Source organism: Babylonia areolata, chromosome 27 (genome assembly GCF_041734735.1).
Source record: "Babylonia areolata isolate BAREFJ2019XMU chromosome 27, ASM4173473v1, whole genome shotgun sequence".
Lineage (NCBI taxonomy): Eukaryota > Metazoa > Mollusca > Gastropoda > Neogastropoda > Buccinidae > Babylonia > Babylonia areolata.
The window spans coordinates 7,217,125-7,236,727 of record NC_134902.1 but is presented as its reverse complement, the minus strand read 5'-3'; the positions used below and the strand labels follow the sequence as shown (position 1 = coordinate 7,236,727).

Sequence of the window (19,603 nt, the reverse complement as noted above, 5' to 3'; positions counted from 1 at the left end):
TGGTATGCAGAGACATGGGAATCCAATTGATCACCTTCGTTTGCATAAGGACATCCTGAAGTGCCGCGCTTTCTGGCCGCTGGTGATTGGGGGGAAGGACGGGGGTGGGGGTGGTGGTGGGGGGAGGTTGGGTGGGGGCGGAGGGGGCCGGCTTTGAGGGGTGGAACATTGATTTCCATCTTGGTGTGTGTGTGTGTTTGTTTGGCTGTGGGTGCAAGGCATATGCGATCGTGTGTGTGTGTGTGTGAATGGGTGTGTGCATATGCATGAGTGTGTGTTTGTGTGTGCGAACACGAGTGGATGCATGCATATGTTTGTGTGTGTGCCTGCGTGTGTGTGTGTGTGTGTGTGCGTGTGTGTGTGTGTGCACGCGCGCGTGTGTGTGTGTATGTGTGCGTGCGTGTGTGTGAGTGCGCATGGATGGATCTGGTGTCAGATTTGAAGCAGGATTGGGGGGGGAGGAGGGGGAGGGAGGGTGGTGAGGGAGGACGGTGATGGGGATGAGGGGGGAGAGAGGAGGGGGAAGGGTATGGATGGTGTGAGAAGGGGGGTGGCTGAAAGGAGAAAAGCCCCCACCCCCACCCTTCCCCCCCGCCACATTATGCATCACACGGAGGTCGCACACGTATTCATGCGCTGGCATTAACGAGCGCGCACACACACACACACACACACACACACACACACACACACACACACACACACACACACACATAGAGGCAGGCAGGCAGGCAGGCAGGCTATCATTCATTCTGAGTTCTTGTCTTTGGCCAATGTCAGTACCACAATTCTCTCCATCATTTTGTTTAAGGCCATGTAATAAGTATTTGGTCTCCTGTCGCTCCCCTCTTTACCCCCCCCCCTCTCTCCCCCTCTCTACCCCCTTCCACATACACACTTACACACTCACTCATACAAACAGACAGATTCACACACACACACACACACACACACACACACACACACACACACACACACACACTATTACAGATACATACACACACCACCTCACCCCACTCTCTTTCTCTCTCTCTCTCTCTCTCTCTCTCTCCCTCTCTCTCTCACACACAGACACACACACACACACTTACAGACACAAAAACACACCACCTCACACCACTCTCTTTCTCTCTCTCTCTCTCTCTCTCTCTCTCTCTCTCACACACACACACACACACACACACACACGCACACACACAGATCTTTCCCGGGCAGTCCCTCAGTCCATCAAGGTCTGTGCCCGGTCTGTTTCTTCCAGGCTGAGAGTCTTGGGTTGGCTGGCTGGCGTTCTGATGACGGCCCATTTTAACCGTGTGGAATTCAGACCACTTGTCCACTAGGAGAGCCTGTTTTGCTGCTGCAGTGCAGCGCGTCGCCACTCATTTCTGTTCTCCTTGACCAGTCTGGAAGCTGTTGTATAAAAAAAAAAAAAAAAGAAAAAAAAGAAAAAAAAAGAGAGAAAAATCCCTAACAAATTTGGTTTGGGTGGGGATCAGTTTTTTTTTGTGGGGGGGGCCAGGGCCAGCGCTCCTTTGGGATTAGGGTGGTTGTTTGTTTTGTTTTTATTTTTATAAGGCAGGCCCTGAGTTTTATCATCTTACCGGGAAAAGACGAACACACACCTTCTTCATTTCTGGTCTTGAGGAGCGGGGCTTGATGTGACGTGAAAGCTGGGGTACTGGTTTAGTATTCAGACAGTGTAAATCTGTTGGTCTCCACCTCCACACAGACCACTCATCTGATGTGCGTGAATGTGGTGTCCGTCTGTGTGTCTGTCTGCCTCTCTCATCCCTCCTAATTCTCTCCTCTCTCTGTCTCTCTCTCTCTGTCTCTGTCTCTCTCTGTATCTTTGTCTCTGTCTCTCTCTCTGTCTCTCTCTCTCCACTGTCTCTCCCTCTCTCTCTCCACTCTCTCTCTCTCTCTCTCCCCCCTTTCTCTCTCCACTCTCTCTCTCTCCACCGCTCTTTCTCTAAGAAGCCGGTCAAGTCGTGCCTAGGTCGTCAGGTACAATAGTTGCTCCAAGGGAAGAGCAGCAGACTGCCATTCGTAGAGCCTGGCGGGTTAAGGGTGGAGGCTTTCCCGATCTCCCAGGTCGGCAGATGTGGGGGGGGGGGGGGGCGGGGGGGGGGGACCTGCCAGCTCCTGAAGCCCCCTTCGTGTGTGTGTACACTATCAGAAGATCAAGTACACTTTGTTTGTTTTAACGTTCTTGTATTTGATGTCACCAGTCAGTGTTCTGGCGGAATTAGGTTGCTAAACGGTGGGGGGGGGGGGGGGGGGGGGGGGGGGGGGTGGTAAAGGCGGTCTTACAGGTAAAAGCCAGCTTGTACATGGATGGAGTGGAGCGAACATTAGGAGCAGCATCCCAGAAACGCGGTGCTGTCCTGTCCTTATCATACCGCCCCTGGTGGAGACGGAGTTCAGAAACAGACAGAGAGAGGGAAGAGGAGGGGGGCGGGGGGCGGGGGGGGGGGGGGAGAGGGAGAGTGAGTGAGAGGAGAGAAAGAGAGAGGGGGGAGAGAGAGGAGGAGAGAGGTAGAGAGATAGGGGGAGGGGCAGAGGAGGGAGAGAGAGGGAGGGAGGCATAGAAGAGAGGATGAGAGAAGGAGAGAGAGAGGCAGGGGATAGAGTGAGAGAGAGAGATAGACGGGGAGATAGAGAGGAAGGGGAGAGAGAGGGGGGCAGGGGAGATAGAGTGAGGTAATGAGATGGAAATAGAGAGAGGTACAGAGAGGCAGGGGGAGGGGGGGGGGGAGAGCTAGAGAGAGCGAGCGAGAGCATCTGAGACCAAAATCTGGACTTCTATGATAAAAGTCTCTCCTGTTCTTATAACCCAACCCTTCAGGGGAAAAAAAAAATCTCCAGAAACGTACACAAACTCGTCAAAATGGCACATGAACTGTGCATGGTATGTCATGAAATGTAAAAGAGTGGGGATAATGAGGAATACCTCGATCTGATTATCTTCGGCACAGTGGCTGCAGCATTCCTGGTAGCTCCCACTCAGAACGGAACATGATATAACCACCATTTGAAAGGCAAATTTGATGAAAGGCTCCCTTCATACGGCTCATAAAGCACCTGCTCTACTTGTTTTGTGGATTTTTTTGTTTCCAAATGGTGGTCTTCTTCTTCGTCTCTTTCTTCTTCTGTTCCAGTTTCTTCTTCTTCTTCGTCTTCTTCTTCTTCTCATCCTCACAAAGCACCTGCCTGCTTGTTTGTTCAGTTTGTGTTCCAGTAACATTAGCTCTCTGCACCGCACCGTCCATATGCCATCCCCTCCCCCCCCCCCCCCCCCCCCCCCCCCCCACACACAGCCTTGCCCCACCCTCCCCCACCCCCTTCTCTCCCCTCCCCATCATCACACACTTGTGCCCACGGTACCTGTCATGATGCCACACTTAGCTTTGTAAGCTGTTTGAAAAGTAAACAGTTCCCATTTCAATTAGGACAGGGCTAGCCCATGCTGTGCGGTGTTCATCTTAAACACTTGCCACTCTTTTTTTTTTTTTCCCCCGTGTGTGTGTGTGTGTGTGTGTGTGTGTGCGTGCGTGTGTGTGTGTGTGTGTGTGTGTGTCTGTGTGTCTTTAAATGTAGGTCAGCCTGAGTACATCTGAAGTGTGTGGTGTGTTAAGGAATCAGTGGTATGTATGAGGTCCGTGGTCTCTCTCTCTCTCTCTCTCTCTGTGTGTGTGTGTGTGTGTGTGTGTGTGTGTGTTCACCATCTGCAGCACATTCCTTTTCAGCACACTGCATAACTGTTTGCTGAGAATCTCACCAGGGTTGGTTTTTTTGTGTTTTGTTCCCCGCCCCCCCCCCCCCCCCCCCCCCCCCCCCCCCAAGTTCTTGTTATTGACATCTGACACAGGAGTAGAATAGTAGACTGTTGTTGCAGATCTTGTAATTTGTCATTTTCCTGTATTTTTTATTTAATTAATTTATTTATCATTATTGTGTTGGGGGGGGGGGGGTTGTTGGTTTGGTTTTTTTTCTCCCCATTTCAGTGTTACTCACTGGAATATTCCTATGTTGGTTTCTTTGCACTGCATACTCTGTTGCGCAGTCATTTGAGAATTCTTGCACAGTCCCCCTCACACACACACACACACACACACACACACACACACACACACACATACATACATACACACACACACGCATACATAGACTTACACACACACGCACAAACACATAGACCACATTCAGACACACACACACACACACACACACACACACACACACACACACACACACACACACACACCTTTACCATTATAGATGGCCCAGTTCTCCTCCCAAGCACGATGTTGCCATTTGTCACTAATGACTCCTTCATCGGCAGCATGGCGGCCCGGTCTACACCCCCATTACCCAATTTCAAAATTAGATTTTCCACATTGAATTTGCCAAACAGCGCCAAATGTCAGTGTGCGTTTCTGTGCCTGAACTATTGATTTTTTTTTTGTTTTTTTTTTTGCTCCCCTCTGAAGAAAGAGGAGGAGGTATAATAATGATCATAATAATAATGATGACGATGATGATAATGATAATGAATACTTATATAGCACACTATCCAGAAATCTGTTCTAGGTGTTTTACAAAAACATCTTTGTTTACATAACACATTACATCAATGTTACATACACACAATCCAAAATGTGACTAAACACACACACACACACGCACACACACACACGCGCGCACACACACACGCACGCATACGCACACACGCACGCACGCACGTACGCACACACACAAACACACACACTCTCTCTCTCTCTCTCTCTCTCTCTCTGTGCATGTATACATTGTAACATACATGTGTACCTCACAGCTACCCTCAACACATACGCACACATAGGCACGCACGAACATACATAAACAGACATGTGCTCGCGCACACACACATGCACACACACGCACACGCGCGCGCACACACACACACACACACACACACACACACACACACACACACACACACACTAAACTATCAGTATCAGTAGCTCAAGGAGGCGTCACTGCGTTCGGACAAATCCATATACGCTACACATCTGCCAAGCAGATGCCTGACCAGCAGCGTAACCCAACGCGCTTAGTCAGGCCTTGAGAGAAAAAAATACACAACACATTCATATACATGCATTAAGTTATGTACACATACATATGTCAGCACACATAGTCAAGCAAAAAGGAAGTGGACCTGCCACCACTGAACTTATTGCTGAGGGAAACGATTGAGTTTTGAGACGAGATTGAACCAGAGTGAGGAGGTGCCGTGGCAGAAGCGGCCGTGTGTTGTTACGTCTGACCCAGTGTTCACCACAGATCGGGGTTCGAAGCCCTTGTTTCGGCATGGCGTTGTGTCCTTGGGCAAAAGGCGCTTTACTCCGGTTTTTTCAACTCCATCGAGGCGTGTGAATGGATGCTTGATTTGGGTTAAGTGAGTTTTTTGACGGAGAGGGGCTGGGTCCGGTCTTTCCAGTGCCGAGCCCTAGACGCTGTGGATGTATTTGTGAATTCGCTGCTCGGATTGCTGTTAAAGGCTATGGGGCGGGGCGTGGGGGTGGAGGTGGGGGGGGAGTCTTTAGAATATTTTCACTTTAATACAGTTTTAAAGAAAGGAAAACGAGCTGTTGATCAGGAAATGAGGTGGAAGGGGGGTGCGGGGGGGGAGGGGGGTGGGGGAGGGGGAGATGGGGTGGTTCCGTTATTGGTTATTGTGGAGTGGCACCATGCATGCATGCATATGACAACATGCAGCCATGCACAAAGACATGATCGCTCACATGTGCGCGTGCGTGCGGCGCACGCACGCACGCACGCACACACACACACACACACACACACACACACACACACACACACACACACACACACACTACCTCCTTATATGTGCAGAAATACACCTGCATGTCCATACATTGTACATACAGAATACAGAATATACGAGAGAGTTCGTGAGCGCGCGCGCGCACGCACACACACACACGCACACACACAAACACACACACATTTGGATGCTGGGATGTGCGCATGTGCAAGCATGCCCACACTCATGCACACACACGCACGTGTGCACGCACACACACACACATGCATGCATGTTCACACACACACACACACACACACACACACACACACACACACACACACACACACTTGGATCCTGGCATGCGCACATATGCAAACATGCCCACACTCATGCGCGCGTGCACACACACGGTTTTTTTGGGTTTTTTTTGGGGTTTTTTTCCTAAAGGGAACAGCTAATGGTGATGATAGTTTTATTTCAGCTTTCAATATTGATCATTACCCACTCAACAGGATGAGCTGGAAAGAACGAAGCAAACTTGCTCCTTAAAAAAAGTCAATAATTGTCAAGTCAGCAGCAGCAGACAGACATTAGTAGAAAAATGAAGGAGATAGATTTTTATTTTTTTATTTTTTTAAACCAGATATGGGCCGAGGAAGGAGAGATAGAAGACTGAGATTATACTTTTTCTTTTTTCACCAAGATGTGATATCACACACACACACACACACACACACACACACACGCACACGCACACGAACTCACCCTCTGTTTCTCTGTCTCTCTCAAGTGTCAAATTGTCTCCCCCCTCCCCCTCTTCTCTCTATCTCTCTCTTACATATTTATCTGTCAACACTTGTTAAAAAGAAGAAGAAGAAGAAAAAGAAGAAAAAAAAATATATAAGGAAGATGATTTATCATGCAAAGAATCCAACAGCACTATCATACATAACACGTTCAACAGTATGCGTGGAGGTCAGAAGATATCGTGTGAAGAAGGTTCGATACCCTCACAATCCCCTGTCAGCAGTGTGTCCGTCAAGTGACAAAGGAGATGTCATCTCATCAGATCTGCTTCAGACGTGGATGACCACTTCACACCCATCCACGCACGTGCCAACAGCTAACCTCTGGGCAGTGTGAGTGTTTGTGGGACACTGTTGAGCCAGACATTGTGTGTGTAGCATCGTGCCTTCACCTTGATGTCTTTGACAAAAAAAAAAGTTAAACTGTGTTAACAATTTTTTGAAATACGAATACAAGACAGAAAAAAAGAAAAGAGATTTGGTGTCATATACTGTGCCATGTCAAACTGATGCAAACTAGGCCTATCGGTGTGCTCTGCTTGGCCAAATTTCGCGCGGCTAACAGTGAAAAGACGACCCGTCTTTCCCGGTCCGCTCTTAGCCAATCAAACGCCTCTAAAAGCTACAAGCGCTGAATCATTCCTTTGGCCAAGGGTCTCGATGCCATCTTGTCAGGTTTACGCTCTGTGTCTTTGGAATTAGCATTTAAAGAAAATCAGAACAACAGAAACAAAATTGATTTTAAAACGTTGCACATGAATTGCAAGTATTGCATCCCCCCACCCACCCACCCACTCCTTCACTTCAGACACAGGTATACTTATGCATCCCCCACCACCCATCCACGTCTTCACTTTACACACAGCAATACTTATGCATGCTGAAAATTCAGTTTATTGACTCTCAGGTTTGCATATGTGTGCATAAAACGTTTGGACAAGATATTTTACATCAAGTAGACTGCATACAATGAACAGTGTTGTTTATACCCGCATTGATGACTCATTTCAAACAGAATAAAATGAACTGTGGTCTTGATATTCTTGGTCACTGCATGCTGCTCTGTACATCATGGTCATTTTGTCCCTGGACTAATTGAGTCTTTAACTATGGCTTTCAGCATAACCATTGCCACTTTTCTCTACAGTCGGAAAATACAACAGCGGTTGTTTTGCATTTAGAAATGAACTGTTTTAATCAGTCTACGCTGTACCCCCGAAAGTGGAGTATGGCTGACTACATGGCGGGGTGAAAACGGTCATACACGTAAAAGCCCACTCGTGTACATACAAGTGAACGTGGGAGTTGCCGCCCACGAACGCAGAAGAAGAAGAAGAAGAATCTACGCTGCTCTCTGTGGGTTTTGAAAAAAAAATTCATTTAAACGCTTAACAGCAGCAAGCAGTAAAGGGAGGTAACTCTCTCCATGTTCAAGGAACACAACTTCAGGTCAATGCTGTTTATGTTACCGATTCAGCTGGCATACAGGTACATAAAAGGTATTTTCCTTTACCCTTCACTTACACTAGCACCTTTTTTTTTTTCTCAACAGCAGAGCATTGACTAGCTTACTGGCTGGTAGACTATTTCCAAATGTCCCCCCCAAACAGCCACAAGACATAGGTGAAGGAATTTTCATTATGTGATAGATAGCTGACATTCTTGCTCCTTGAGAGGCTTCTGAAACTGCCTTGACCCATGGAGGTGTAAGGGGTGGTGGTGGTGGAGACTGCCTTTGTCGGAATGGGGGGGCAGAGACCTCCCGAGTCTGTATGGGAGGCATGCACCACCTTAGTCGGTAAGTGTTGACCTCAGCTGGGATGTGTGATGTGGGTGTTGCCCAGTGCCCTCTGCTGCCTGCCCTCTCGAGCAGGCAGCAACATCCGGGGCACAGGTTGTTGGGAAGGAAGAAGAATGGAGGACCCGGTCAATAGGAAGAGATTGATGATGGAAAGACGGAAGAGAGTTCCATTGTTTGTGTTCACCTTCTGTCCCACTGGCATTTTCTGCTGACCTTTTATCTCCTCCAGTCAGCACTCTGTCTAATGTTTTAGTCAATACTTCAATTTGTCGTATTATACTTTACAGTCAATACGTGTGTTGTGACAAGTGTTCTTTTAGTCAATACTTTAATGAGTCGTATTATAGTCATTTTTTGCACCCAGTACTCCCAATTAGTCTAAGGTTATCAACGTTAATAGTCCCATTGCAAGTGTTGCAGATGATTTTTTTAATTCAGCTTGGCTTTTTTTCTGTCTTTTTCTTCTTTTCTGCTGCCCCATCATGGGCACCATTTCAGTGGCATTACTCCCACACCGCTCATTCTGAGTCCCACATTTTCAGATCGGTCTGGAAAAGCATTTGGAATTCTGTTCGGTCACGTCTGTTAACTCTCTCCATACGAACGGCGAAAGAGACGACGTTAACAGCGTTTAAGCCCAATTACCATCATCGAAATATTGCAAGCGGAAGGCTCTTATACTGAAGAGGTGAATGTTGACAAAGAATACCACAATACTGACGACGGAAGCTAAAGGTTGGGTCACTCAGACACCCACTGAACATCCGAGGGGTCTGTGTAGAGGAGAAGAGAGGACTGGCCGTACTGAGTCCGTTAAAACCATGTCCTTGTGACATCCAACAATTTGGAAGCTGTCAGATGCCGTGGAGAAGATCCTGACTTGATGGGGACGATACAGCAGACCCACAGCCCTGTGACAGCAGATACAGAGTACTTTGTTATCTCCGCAAGAGAAATTCACATGTGTATGCTACACAAACAGATGATGATGACTTGCGCGATGAGTTTGTTTAAAGTGAAGAGGAGTTGCGCAACGTCAACCTCACTCTCTCGTCCGGGTCCACCAATTTCCAGTGGCAAGACTAAGTCGAGACGACTGGAGGATGAGCACGGATGCAGTGGATGACCAAGATATCCTTTCGGTGTCTCATCTTGCTCTCTGCACTCCACAGTGCGTTGCTGTAACCGCCTTCCTCTCCGTTGAACCGATAGGTTTCTTCCGCAGATTCTGCCGGATCCAGACTTCGCATGCATGGGTAGACACACCCCGGGGGCCAACTGCGTGTGGCATGCACACAGCACAGTGGAGCTAGATGGCCGTCGGTGGCTCTCCTGAGCCAACGCCCTTTTATGGATCTCCATAAGGGTGTCTAGCCACCCGCCTCACCAGTCCCGGAAGGGAGCGGTGGGAGTGCCGGTTTAGGTCGCCGGCAACCCGACCCTGAACAGGTTGTACTGGATTACAGGTTACCAGTAGCAGATCTAATGACCTGACCTGACCTGAAAACAACGCGTGGTGTGAACACATGAAAGACATCAAATGCTCACATGCTGAATTGTGGAACCTCACAATCATAAACACCCGCAGAGCACAGTCTCACAATCATTCAATATCAACATGAATACATAAAAGAAAAGAAAAAAGAAGCTCAAATGCTAACTTGCTGTTAGCATCACATTTGATAATCACAACCACGCGTGTGCGATAAGCACAGCAAGAGAACAGGCATTAATCAGTATCGTACTAAACTAAAACAGAAGACGTACATATTACATGTTTAGCAGTATTAAAATTTGATATAAAATGTAGAGTACACACATACGTACACACACATGCACGCACGCACAACGCACTCACACACATGCACACACCTTGACGGGTGTGATACAGCAGAGACCTTGAGGGTTGGGATACATCCAGAGATGCCAACGGTTACGATTTCGCAGTATTTTGTTACGCTCAGTTGCAGGCTGTTCCGTCAAAATTGTTTCGACGAGTTCATTTTCGATTACGTAGCATGGTCACACGCTTTCCTGTTGTAACATTACGTAGAATCTCTGGACCTATCGATCACGAGGCCAGGACAGTCGCTACAAACCTTGGTCTCACTTGATGATGCTCAGCTAATCACGTGCATGTTTACATTCAAACAGCACTGAGTGGACCAATCAGCTTAACCATTTGCCCAAACAAGAGAGAATGTGGCTGGATTAAGTCGCGTCTCGGTCAAACAGCGTCTGTGCCTGGTGGATTCATTAAATTAATCCATGGAGGGCAAGGAAGGAACAAGCGGCTGGAGAGTTCCTACCAAATTCAGAATGTTCCTAGCGGATTTCCTGATTGCTCCTACAGTCACTTGACAAGGGTTGGCATCTCTGTACATCAGACGGACAGCCTGTGACAGCAGAGACCTGGAGGAGTGTGACCACTGGTCAGTGCTGAGCGGCAGGAAACAGATCAAATTGTGTACACTGGTGTGTCGGGGTCTGTCGCTGCTGTTGACGATGGGTGGATGGATGGATGTTCTGGGGGAAAAAAATTGCTCTTCTGCTACCCTTTGCCACTTTTCTTGATGACCTTGGAGGGTTGGGGCTGGGGAAGGGGGTGGGCGGGGTTTGTGGGGATAGGAGATGGGAAGGGGGTGCAGCTGGGAGGGGGGAGGGGTGTACCTTTCTGTTGCTATTCTTTTTTTAATTTTTCTGGCGGTGTTTTTTTTTTTTTGTATTTTTTTTTTTGTATGCTGTTTTGTGGGGTTTTTTTTTGTTTTGTTTAGGCAAATCCACACAGTTTTGATGAACTTTGGAAAACCAGTGTGTGTGTGTGTGTGTGTGCGTGCGTGCGTGTGTGTGTGTGCGTGTGTATGCGTGTGTGTGTGTGTGTGTGTGTGTGTGTGTGTGTGATGCTACTATCATTTTCTTTTTTGTCTCTGTCTCTTAAACTTTTTGTTTGTTTGTTTGGTTGGTTGGGTTTTTTTGTCCTTGCTACTTTCTTTGAAACGTATTAAACTGTTGACTCTTTCTTTTTCTTTGTCTGTGTATACCACCATTTATTTTTGTCTTTCTTTACCAGTGCCATCGTGTGTTTTGCTGCTGGTTTATATATATATATATATATATATATATATTTTTTTTTTTTTTTATCTGTCTATACCGTCGTATTTCCCCCCTTCTCTTTCACTCTCTCTCTCTCTCTGTCTCTCTCTCTGTCTCTCTCTCTCTCTGTCTCTCTCTCTCTCTTTACCATTATACTTTTGGTCAGTCTGTGAGCATAATATCACATGTTTGGGTTCTTTTTTTCATCTTCACAGCAGCTTTTCTTTCTTTCTTTCTTTTTCTTCTTTTTTTTTCTCACCTGATATTGTTTCTTGTGTCTTTCTCAAACATTACCGGTATATCTTTTTTAGCTTTCTCTGCACTGTTTTTTCCTTCATCATCTGCACATTTTCTTCCAGTGGTGGTTTTGTTTCCGTTTTTAGTCTTTGTTTGTTAGTTTGTTTGTTTGTGTGCTGTCATTTGTTTTTGTTGCCTTCCCCTCTCTCTCTTTCTTTATGCACCGTCTTGTGTTTTTTCATCATTGTTTTTCCCCTCTTTTGTATTTTCCGTTCGTTGTTTGTTTTTTGTTTGTTTTGTTTCTGTACAGTCATCTCTCTCTCTCTCTTTCCCATTCTCTCTCTGTCTGTCTGTCTGTCTCTCTCTTTCTCTCTCTCTCTCTCTCGCTCCCTATCTTTCTCGCTCCCTCTCTCTTGCTTCCCCCCCTCTCTCTCTCGTTCCCTCTCTCTCTCTCTCTCGCTCTCTCTCTCTCTCTCGCTGCCACTTTCTCCCTCTCTCCCTCTCTCTCTCTCTCTCTCTCTCTCTCTGCCCCTCTCTCTCCCTCCCTCTCTCTCTCTCTCTCTCTCTCTCTCTCTCTCTCTCTCTCATTCTGTTTCTCTCTCTGTCTGTCTTTTGCAACCATCTTGTAATTTTTTCTCCCACACTGTTTGTACATCCCACATTATGTGTTTTTTTCTTCTCAACTTTAGCACCATTATATATACCTCAAATAAGAAAAGAAATATAGAAAATATACAATTATATCTATATCTATCTATCTGTCTATATATATGATGTGATATATATATATGTGATGTGTTCCTCTTCTCGCCCTCTGTCAGCGCTCAGTCCTCGGATCAGTCGATGAAGATGAACAGTGGACAGTTGCTGACCTCTTCATCACTGTCAGCAGGGAGGGGAGGGAGGGTGGGATTGTAGGGAAGGGGAGGGAAGGGGCGTGAAACGGCGGGGTGGGGGGGAGGGGGGGGACACCACTCTGGAGTGCTATGACCATTGACCATTTTGCGGAGATGCAGAATGGATGGGACCTGTGTTGATCTGTCTTTCCTGTCACGGGAGAGGCGGTTGGGGGGCGGGGACGGGGGCGGGGTTCCTGTCTGGTGTTGTCTGAGGGAAATGGGTGGGTGGAGGTCGGGAAGGGGGTGGGGTGGGTCCACCGTGTCTGTAATTTATATAGTCACCCTTTTGCCTCTAGTCTGTGACTGATGGCTTAAAGGACATCAGTATGTGGAAGAGGGAGAAAGTAATATTACTTGTGATTGAGAAACGACTGACTTGAGGAAAGGGGATACTTTTCTTCTTCTCACCCTCTTCTTCTGAATAGCCATGCTCAAACAGTAATAAGAACATATAGACCTTTATCAAAGAGTTCAGGACACTTTACATGAAAGAAAAAATTGTTTAAAAAAAACAAACATCATCAGATATTCCCTCCTTTGAACAATGGGGAGGGGGGAGGGGGTGGCAACTGACACAGTAAAACTTGGCAGTACATCCATCCCTCTTTCCAGTTCAGTCAGGAACCTCGGCGTTGTCCTTGACAACACACTGTCCATGCAAAAATTTATCAGTCAGACATGTCAATCCTGCTACTGTCAATTGCGGCGCATCAGTTCCATCCGGAAATATCTGTCCATTGACACAACATCTAGACTTGTCATTTCTCTCATTCTCTCTCGCCTTGACTACTGTCTGGTTTGCCTGCTTCATCCATTCAGTCCCTTCAGCGCATACAAAACTCTGCTGCCCGACTCGTCCTCAGAAAGAAAAGAGCTGAGCACATCACTCCTTTTGCAACATCTCCACTGGTTCCCTGTCTCACACAGAATAAAGTACAAGATCAGCACTGTATGTTATAAATGTATTCACAAATCAGCCCCTTCCTATCTCTGTGGCTGCCTTCACCTCTACACTCCATCTCGCTCCCTACGATCAGCTTCAGATTCACTCTGTTTACGCATACCCAGATTCAAACTCTCGACTGCTGGCCACCGTTCTTTCTCTGTCTCTGGACTTTGCAACTGGAATGAACTTCCTCTTTCGCTTCGTCAAGTCTCCACACTCAGCTCTTTCAAGTCTGGCCCAACTCTTCCCAAAATAGCCTCCCTTCCCTGCCTCTTCCTTGTCTTCAGTTTCTCTAGTTTTAGAGTTGTGCATGCGTGTGAATGATTGGCACGAAAGCGCTTTGATTTGTCTCTGCACAAGATTAAGCACTATATAAATACCATTATTATTATTATTAACAAAACAACAATAAAAGGTTTTAAAACTGAACTGAACTGTACCGAAACAAAGACAAAACAGACAAAATAGAAGCGGAGACAAAACAGACAAAGCAGACTCCACCCGTTTTCCCACCATGCCTAAACTCTAACAGTGGCTGTGTTCTCCCTCTTGCCCCTCCAGTCACCGTGTTATCACCATGCCTAAACTCAACAGTAGCTGTGCTGGTTTGTCCCTCCAGTCACCATGTCATCACCATGCCTAAACTCTAACAGTAGCTGTGCTGTCTTGTCCCTCCAGTCACCATGTCATCACCATGCCTAAACTCTAACAGTAGCTGTGCTGTCTTGTCCCTCCAGTCACCGTGTTATCACCATGCCTAAACTCTAACAGTAGCTGTGCTGGCTTGTCCCTCCAGTCACCATGTTATCACCATGCCTGAACTCTAACAGTGGCTGTGCTGTCTTGTCCCTCCAGTCACCGTGTCATCACCATGCCTAAACTCTAACAGTGGCTGTTCTGTCTATCCTGTCCCTCCAGTCGGTCACCGTGTTATCACCATGCCTAAACTCTAACAGTAGCTGTGCTGTCTTGTCCCTCCAGTCACCATGTTATCACCATGCCTAAACTCTAACAGTGGCTGTGCTGTCTTGTCCCTCCAGTCACCGTGTCATCACCATGCCTAAACTCTAACAGTAGCTGTGCTGTCTTGTCCCTCCAGTCACCATGTTATCACCATGCCTAAACTCTAACAGTAGCTGTGCTGTCTTGTCCCTCCAGTCACCGTGTCATCACCATGCCTAAACTCTAACAGTGGCTGTGCTATCTATCTTGTTCCTCTAGTCACCGTGTTATCACCATGCCTAAACTCTAACAGTAGCTGTCTATCTTGTCCCTCCAGTCACCATGTTATCACCATGCCTAAACTCTAACAGTAGCTGTCTATCTTGTCCCTCCAGTCACCATGTCATCACCATGCCTAAACTCAACAGTAGCTGTGCTGCCTTGTCCCTCCAGTCACCGTGTCATCACCAAGCCTAAACTCTAACAGTAGCTGTGCTGTCTTGTCCCTCCAGTCGTCACCGGGTTATCACCATGCCTAAACTCTAACAGTGGCTGTGCTGTCTGTCTTGTCCCTCCAGTCACCATGTTATCACCATGCCTAAACTCTAACAGTGGCTGTGCTGTCTTGTCCCTCCAGTCACCATGTTATCACCATGCCTAAACTCTAACAGTGGCTGTGCTGTCTTGTCCCTCCAGTCACCATGTTATCACCATGCCTAAACTCTAACAGTAGCTGTGCTGTCTTGTCCCTCCAGTCGTCACCGTGTTATCACCATGCCTAAACTCTAACAGTAGCTGTGCTGTCTTGTCCCTCCAGTCACCATGTTATCACCATGCCTAAACTCTAACAGTGGCTGTACTGTCTGTCTTGTCCCTCCAGTCACCATGTTATCACCATGCCTAAACTCTAACAGTGGCTGTACTGTCTGTCTTGTCCCTCCAGTCACCATGTTATCACCATGCCTAAACTCTAACAGTGGCTGTGCTGTCTATCATGTCCCTCCAGTCACCATGTTATCACCATGCCTAAACTCTAACAGTGGCTGTGCTCTCCCTCTTGTCCCTCCAGTCACCATGTTATCACCATGCCTAAATTCTAACAGTAGCTGTGCTGTCTATATTGTCCCTCCAGTCACCATGTCATCACCATGCCTAAACTCTAACAGTAGCTGTGCTGTCTATCTTGTCCCTCCAGTCACCGTGTCATCACCATGCCTAAACTCTAACAGTAGCTGTGCTGTCTTGTCCCTCCAGTCACCGTGTTATCACCATGCCTAAACTCTAACAGTAGCTATGCTGTCTTGTCCCTCCAGTCACCGTGTCATCACCATGCCTAAACTCTAACAGTAGCTATGCTGTCTTGTCCCTCCAGTCACCGTGTCATCACCATGCCTAAACTCTAACAGTGGCTGTCCTGTCTATCTTGCCCCTCCAGTCACCGTGTCATCACCATGCCTAAACTCTAACAGTAGCTGTGCTGTCTTGTCCCTCCAGTCACCGTGTCATCACCATGCCTAAACTCTAACAGTAGCTGTGCTGTCTTGTCCCTCCAGTCACCGTGTCATCACCATGCCTAAACTCTAACAGTAGCTGTGCTGTCTTGCCCCTCCAGTCACCGTGTCATCACCATGCCTAAACTCTAACAGTAGCTGTGCTGTCTTGTCCCTCCAGTCACCGTGTTATCACCATGCCTAAACTCTAACAGTAGCTGTGCTGTCTTGTCCCTCCAGTCACCGTGTCATCACCATGCCTAAACTCTAACAGTAGCTGTGCTGTCTTGTCCCTCCAGTCACCGTGTCATCACCATGCCTAAACTCTAACAGTAGCTGTCTATCTTGTCCCTCCAGTCACCGTGTTATCACCATGCCTAAACTCTAACTAGCTGTGCTGTCTTGTCCCTCCAGTCACCATGTTATCACCATGCCTAAACTCTAACAGTAGCTGTGCTGTCTTGTCCCTCCAGTCACCATGTTATCACCATGCCTAAACTCACTCCTATGTCTTGTCCCTCCAGTTGCTGTGTCGTCCATCAAGGAGGTCCGACAGGGGAAGACGACGGACGCCCTGCGGAACAAGGAGATAGCGGGCATGTACCCCAATGAGTGCGCCTTCTCCATCATCTTCGGCGACGACTTTGAGAGCCTGGACCTCATCGCCAACACCCCGGATGAGGCCAACATCTGGGTCACGGGCCTCACCTGCCTGGTCAACGCTAACATGAAGCAGAGTGAGTGGCTTCCCTTTGTCAGCGTGTGTTTGTTTGTGTTCACTGTTGTTTTCTTTGGGAGGTGTGTGCCCCACAGTTTGTAATTCAGTTCAGTTCAATTTAATTTAGAATACTTTATCATCTGCTTCAAACAAAACAGAAAATTCTTTAGTAGTATAAGGACTGAGGGTTCTGGACCGCCTTGAGCTTTGACCCAAAATTGTCTCGGGTCAAAATTTTTGGCCAAGGGCAATTTTTAGTCAAAGCTCAAAGTGGTCCAGAACCCCCAGTTCTTACACTACTTCTCTGTCGTCTCACTCAAAATGCCCACCAGCAAATATAGAAGAGAAAAAACGAATCAGTGACACACCCTTCCCAGATCACCATGCTCACATCAGTTATCATGTAACAAGAAAAACATTTGGGTAAGGTAATGTTACATTTTAGGATAGAGTGAAACAACTCTGTGATTGTGTGTGTGTGTGTGTGTGTGTGTGTGTGTGTGTGCCTGTGTCTGGGTGCGTGTGAGTGTGTGTGCACATGCGTGCGCATGTGTGTACATTTCAGTCATCACATCATTTTGTTTTCTGTGTTTGACAATGATGAATGATGGGGGGGGGGGGGGGGGGATGGTGATGTTGTCACTGTGGTCCGTTCATGTTCGGGACTATTTGACAAGGTTGTTAGGTTTTAAGGTTCCCATAGCCTTTCACGTGGCCACCAGGTCAGTGAATCAATATCCGCATATTCCACCTCTGATGGGACTCAAACCCACGTCCTTCCAGTGGTCAGTCCATGATGCTAACCACTTCGCCACAGCGGCTGGTTCAGAGGGAGTGGCTTTCTCACCATGACAGCCTCAACATAACCCCCTTGCTAGATTTCACCCTGGGGTCAATCTGGGCTAATATGTAATGACCCCCTGGGGTCTCTTCAAGATCGTCCCCGACCTAGTCGGAACTCACTCACTGTCTGCGGCATTAACCATGCTATTGAGAAAGAAAGTTGGGATGGGGGGGTTGAGGTGGTGGTGGGGGTGGGGAAGGCAGGGGGGGTCTGGGTCAGCCTTTACTGACCCCCATCCTCCCCCAGCGGCCTCCTTTCACCCCACCCCCTGCTTTCCTATTCCTCTCCATTGTAACTTAACGGAAGCCAACATGGGGGAGATCTACTTTATTAGACTGTAATTTACACCCATGGGTAATTTCAGTCAAGCTTGGAATGACTCCTGTACGCATTACAGTGGGGAAGAGGGTCGAATCCAACTAGGGTAGGTTCTGACCAGTTGAAGTTAACCCTTTAGGGTCATTCATTCCAGGCTGGTGTACATAGAACCCGGGGTTTATCTGGGCTGGCCTGATTTGACCATGGGTTAAAACCAGTGGGGGTACAAATAGGTTGCTATGCCAGGCTGAAAATTGGGGTCCTGGGTATGTGTGTATTCATGTTAGTTTGTCTTGTTTGTTTTTGAACAAAACATCTTTTTAGTTTTTTTTCCCATTAGTTTTTTTGTTTTTGTTGTTTGTTTTTTTGTTATTATTTTACTGTCATTTGTAACTCGCTTAGAGTGGCATAGAGAATGTAGAAGTGTGTCTCATGAGACTGAGTCAGAGCAATTATGGAGACTGCTCGAGACAAAATGACGGGAGAGCATGGGCGATGTTCCATTATTAATGTATGTGATGACTGGCTCATGAAATGGTTTGGCTCAAGAGTTTGACCTTGGCTTCAATGTAACGTACTTTGCGATTGGTTGAATTTCCTTAGGCTTCAACTCCCTTTTAATATGTGTGTGTGCGCACACCCACAGCCACACAGCGTTGAATGATGATCATGCACCAATCTGCAGCCCCATAGACGCACATTACAAACATGCACATACCCGGCCCCCCTCCTCCATCCATGCAGTCACCCACAAGCAGATTTATCCACACGCACGCACACACACATTAGCTTGCATTCACTACGTGGAAGAGAGAGGCAGAGGAAGAAATGGAGACAGCACAAGAAGGGAAAATAAGACAAGCAAGAGAGGATATTTCGAGAGAGAGAGTGGGAGAAGACAAAACACAAAGAGGGGACATAAGCCAAGAGAAGGGCGGAGAACTGGTGTGCTGGCCAGCGACCATTGATCTAAAAAATACATGGATAGCTCATTGGCCCAGAAAGCTGAAGCCAGCTGACGCCATATTGTTTCTTATATCGGGCCGTCAGTCAGTTGACAAGTCGTCTGCTAACTGGTGGTAGTTTCAGAACTGTAACCGTGTATCTTCCATGAAATTGTGTTATGCTTGCCCCCGCAACATGCCAAATGTTGTGTCTTGATTGAAATCTGCCAATGGTTTATCTACCAAAGTTATTACAAGAAAACAGTGCAGTGACACATGGCGCAAACTTGCAGTGGAGTCACACACAGAAGTGTCAGCTCAACTAACGCCGCAAGCAAGTGAAAGCTTGCTGTGAAGCCAGCTGAGCGCTCGGCTACACGTATGAAGTCACCGCTTCGCACTATACTGACACGAGGAGCAAAATGGCTGATTGAACACTTCCGCTGGCTTCGGTTAGCAAAGGAGCTCAAAGAAGGCATGCGCTATCCATGTATTTTTACAGCAGTGGCCAGCGACCGAATGAGATGGAAGTGCAGAGAGGAGAGAGACAGCGAAGCGTGAAGGGGGATGAAGGGAACAGATGGAGCTGAGATAGATCAGTTACACACACTGGATGGAAATAGATCACACGATCAGATAGATCAGTTACACACTCTTGATGGAAATAGATCACGATCTTGGACAGGTTAACGAACGAACGAATGAAGGGCTCAGCAAGCCACCAGAGAGAAAGAGAATTGTAAAAAAAACAAC

The 19,603-nt window shown here is 47.3% G+C and overlaps 1 protein-coding gene across 1 annotated transcript in view; it reads left to right on the top strand.

Annotated features, from left to right (window-relative positions):
- The window catches only part of LOC143301575 (inactive phospholipase C-like protein 1), a 222,128-nt gene that overhangs the window by 128,900 nt on the left and 73,625 nt on the right, over positions 1-19,603 (top strand). The window contains exon 3 of the mRNA XM_076615957.1: positions 16,551-16,763. Within this exon, the coding sequence (XP_076472072.1) occupies positions 16,551-16,763 (213 nt within the window). The remainder of the gene's footprint in view (positions 1-16,550; positions 16,764-19,603) is intronic.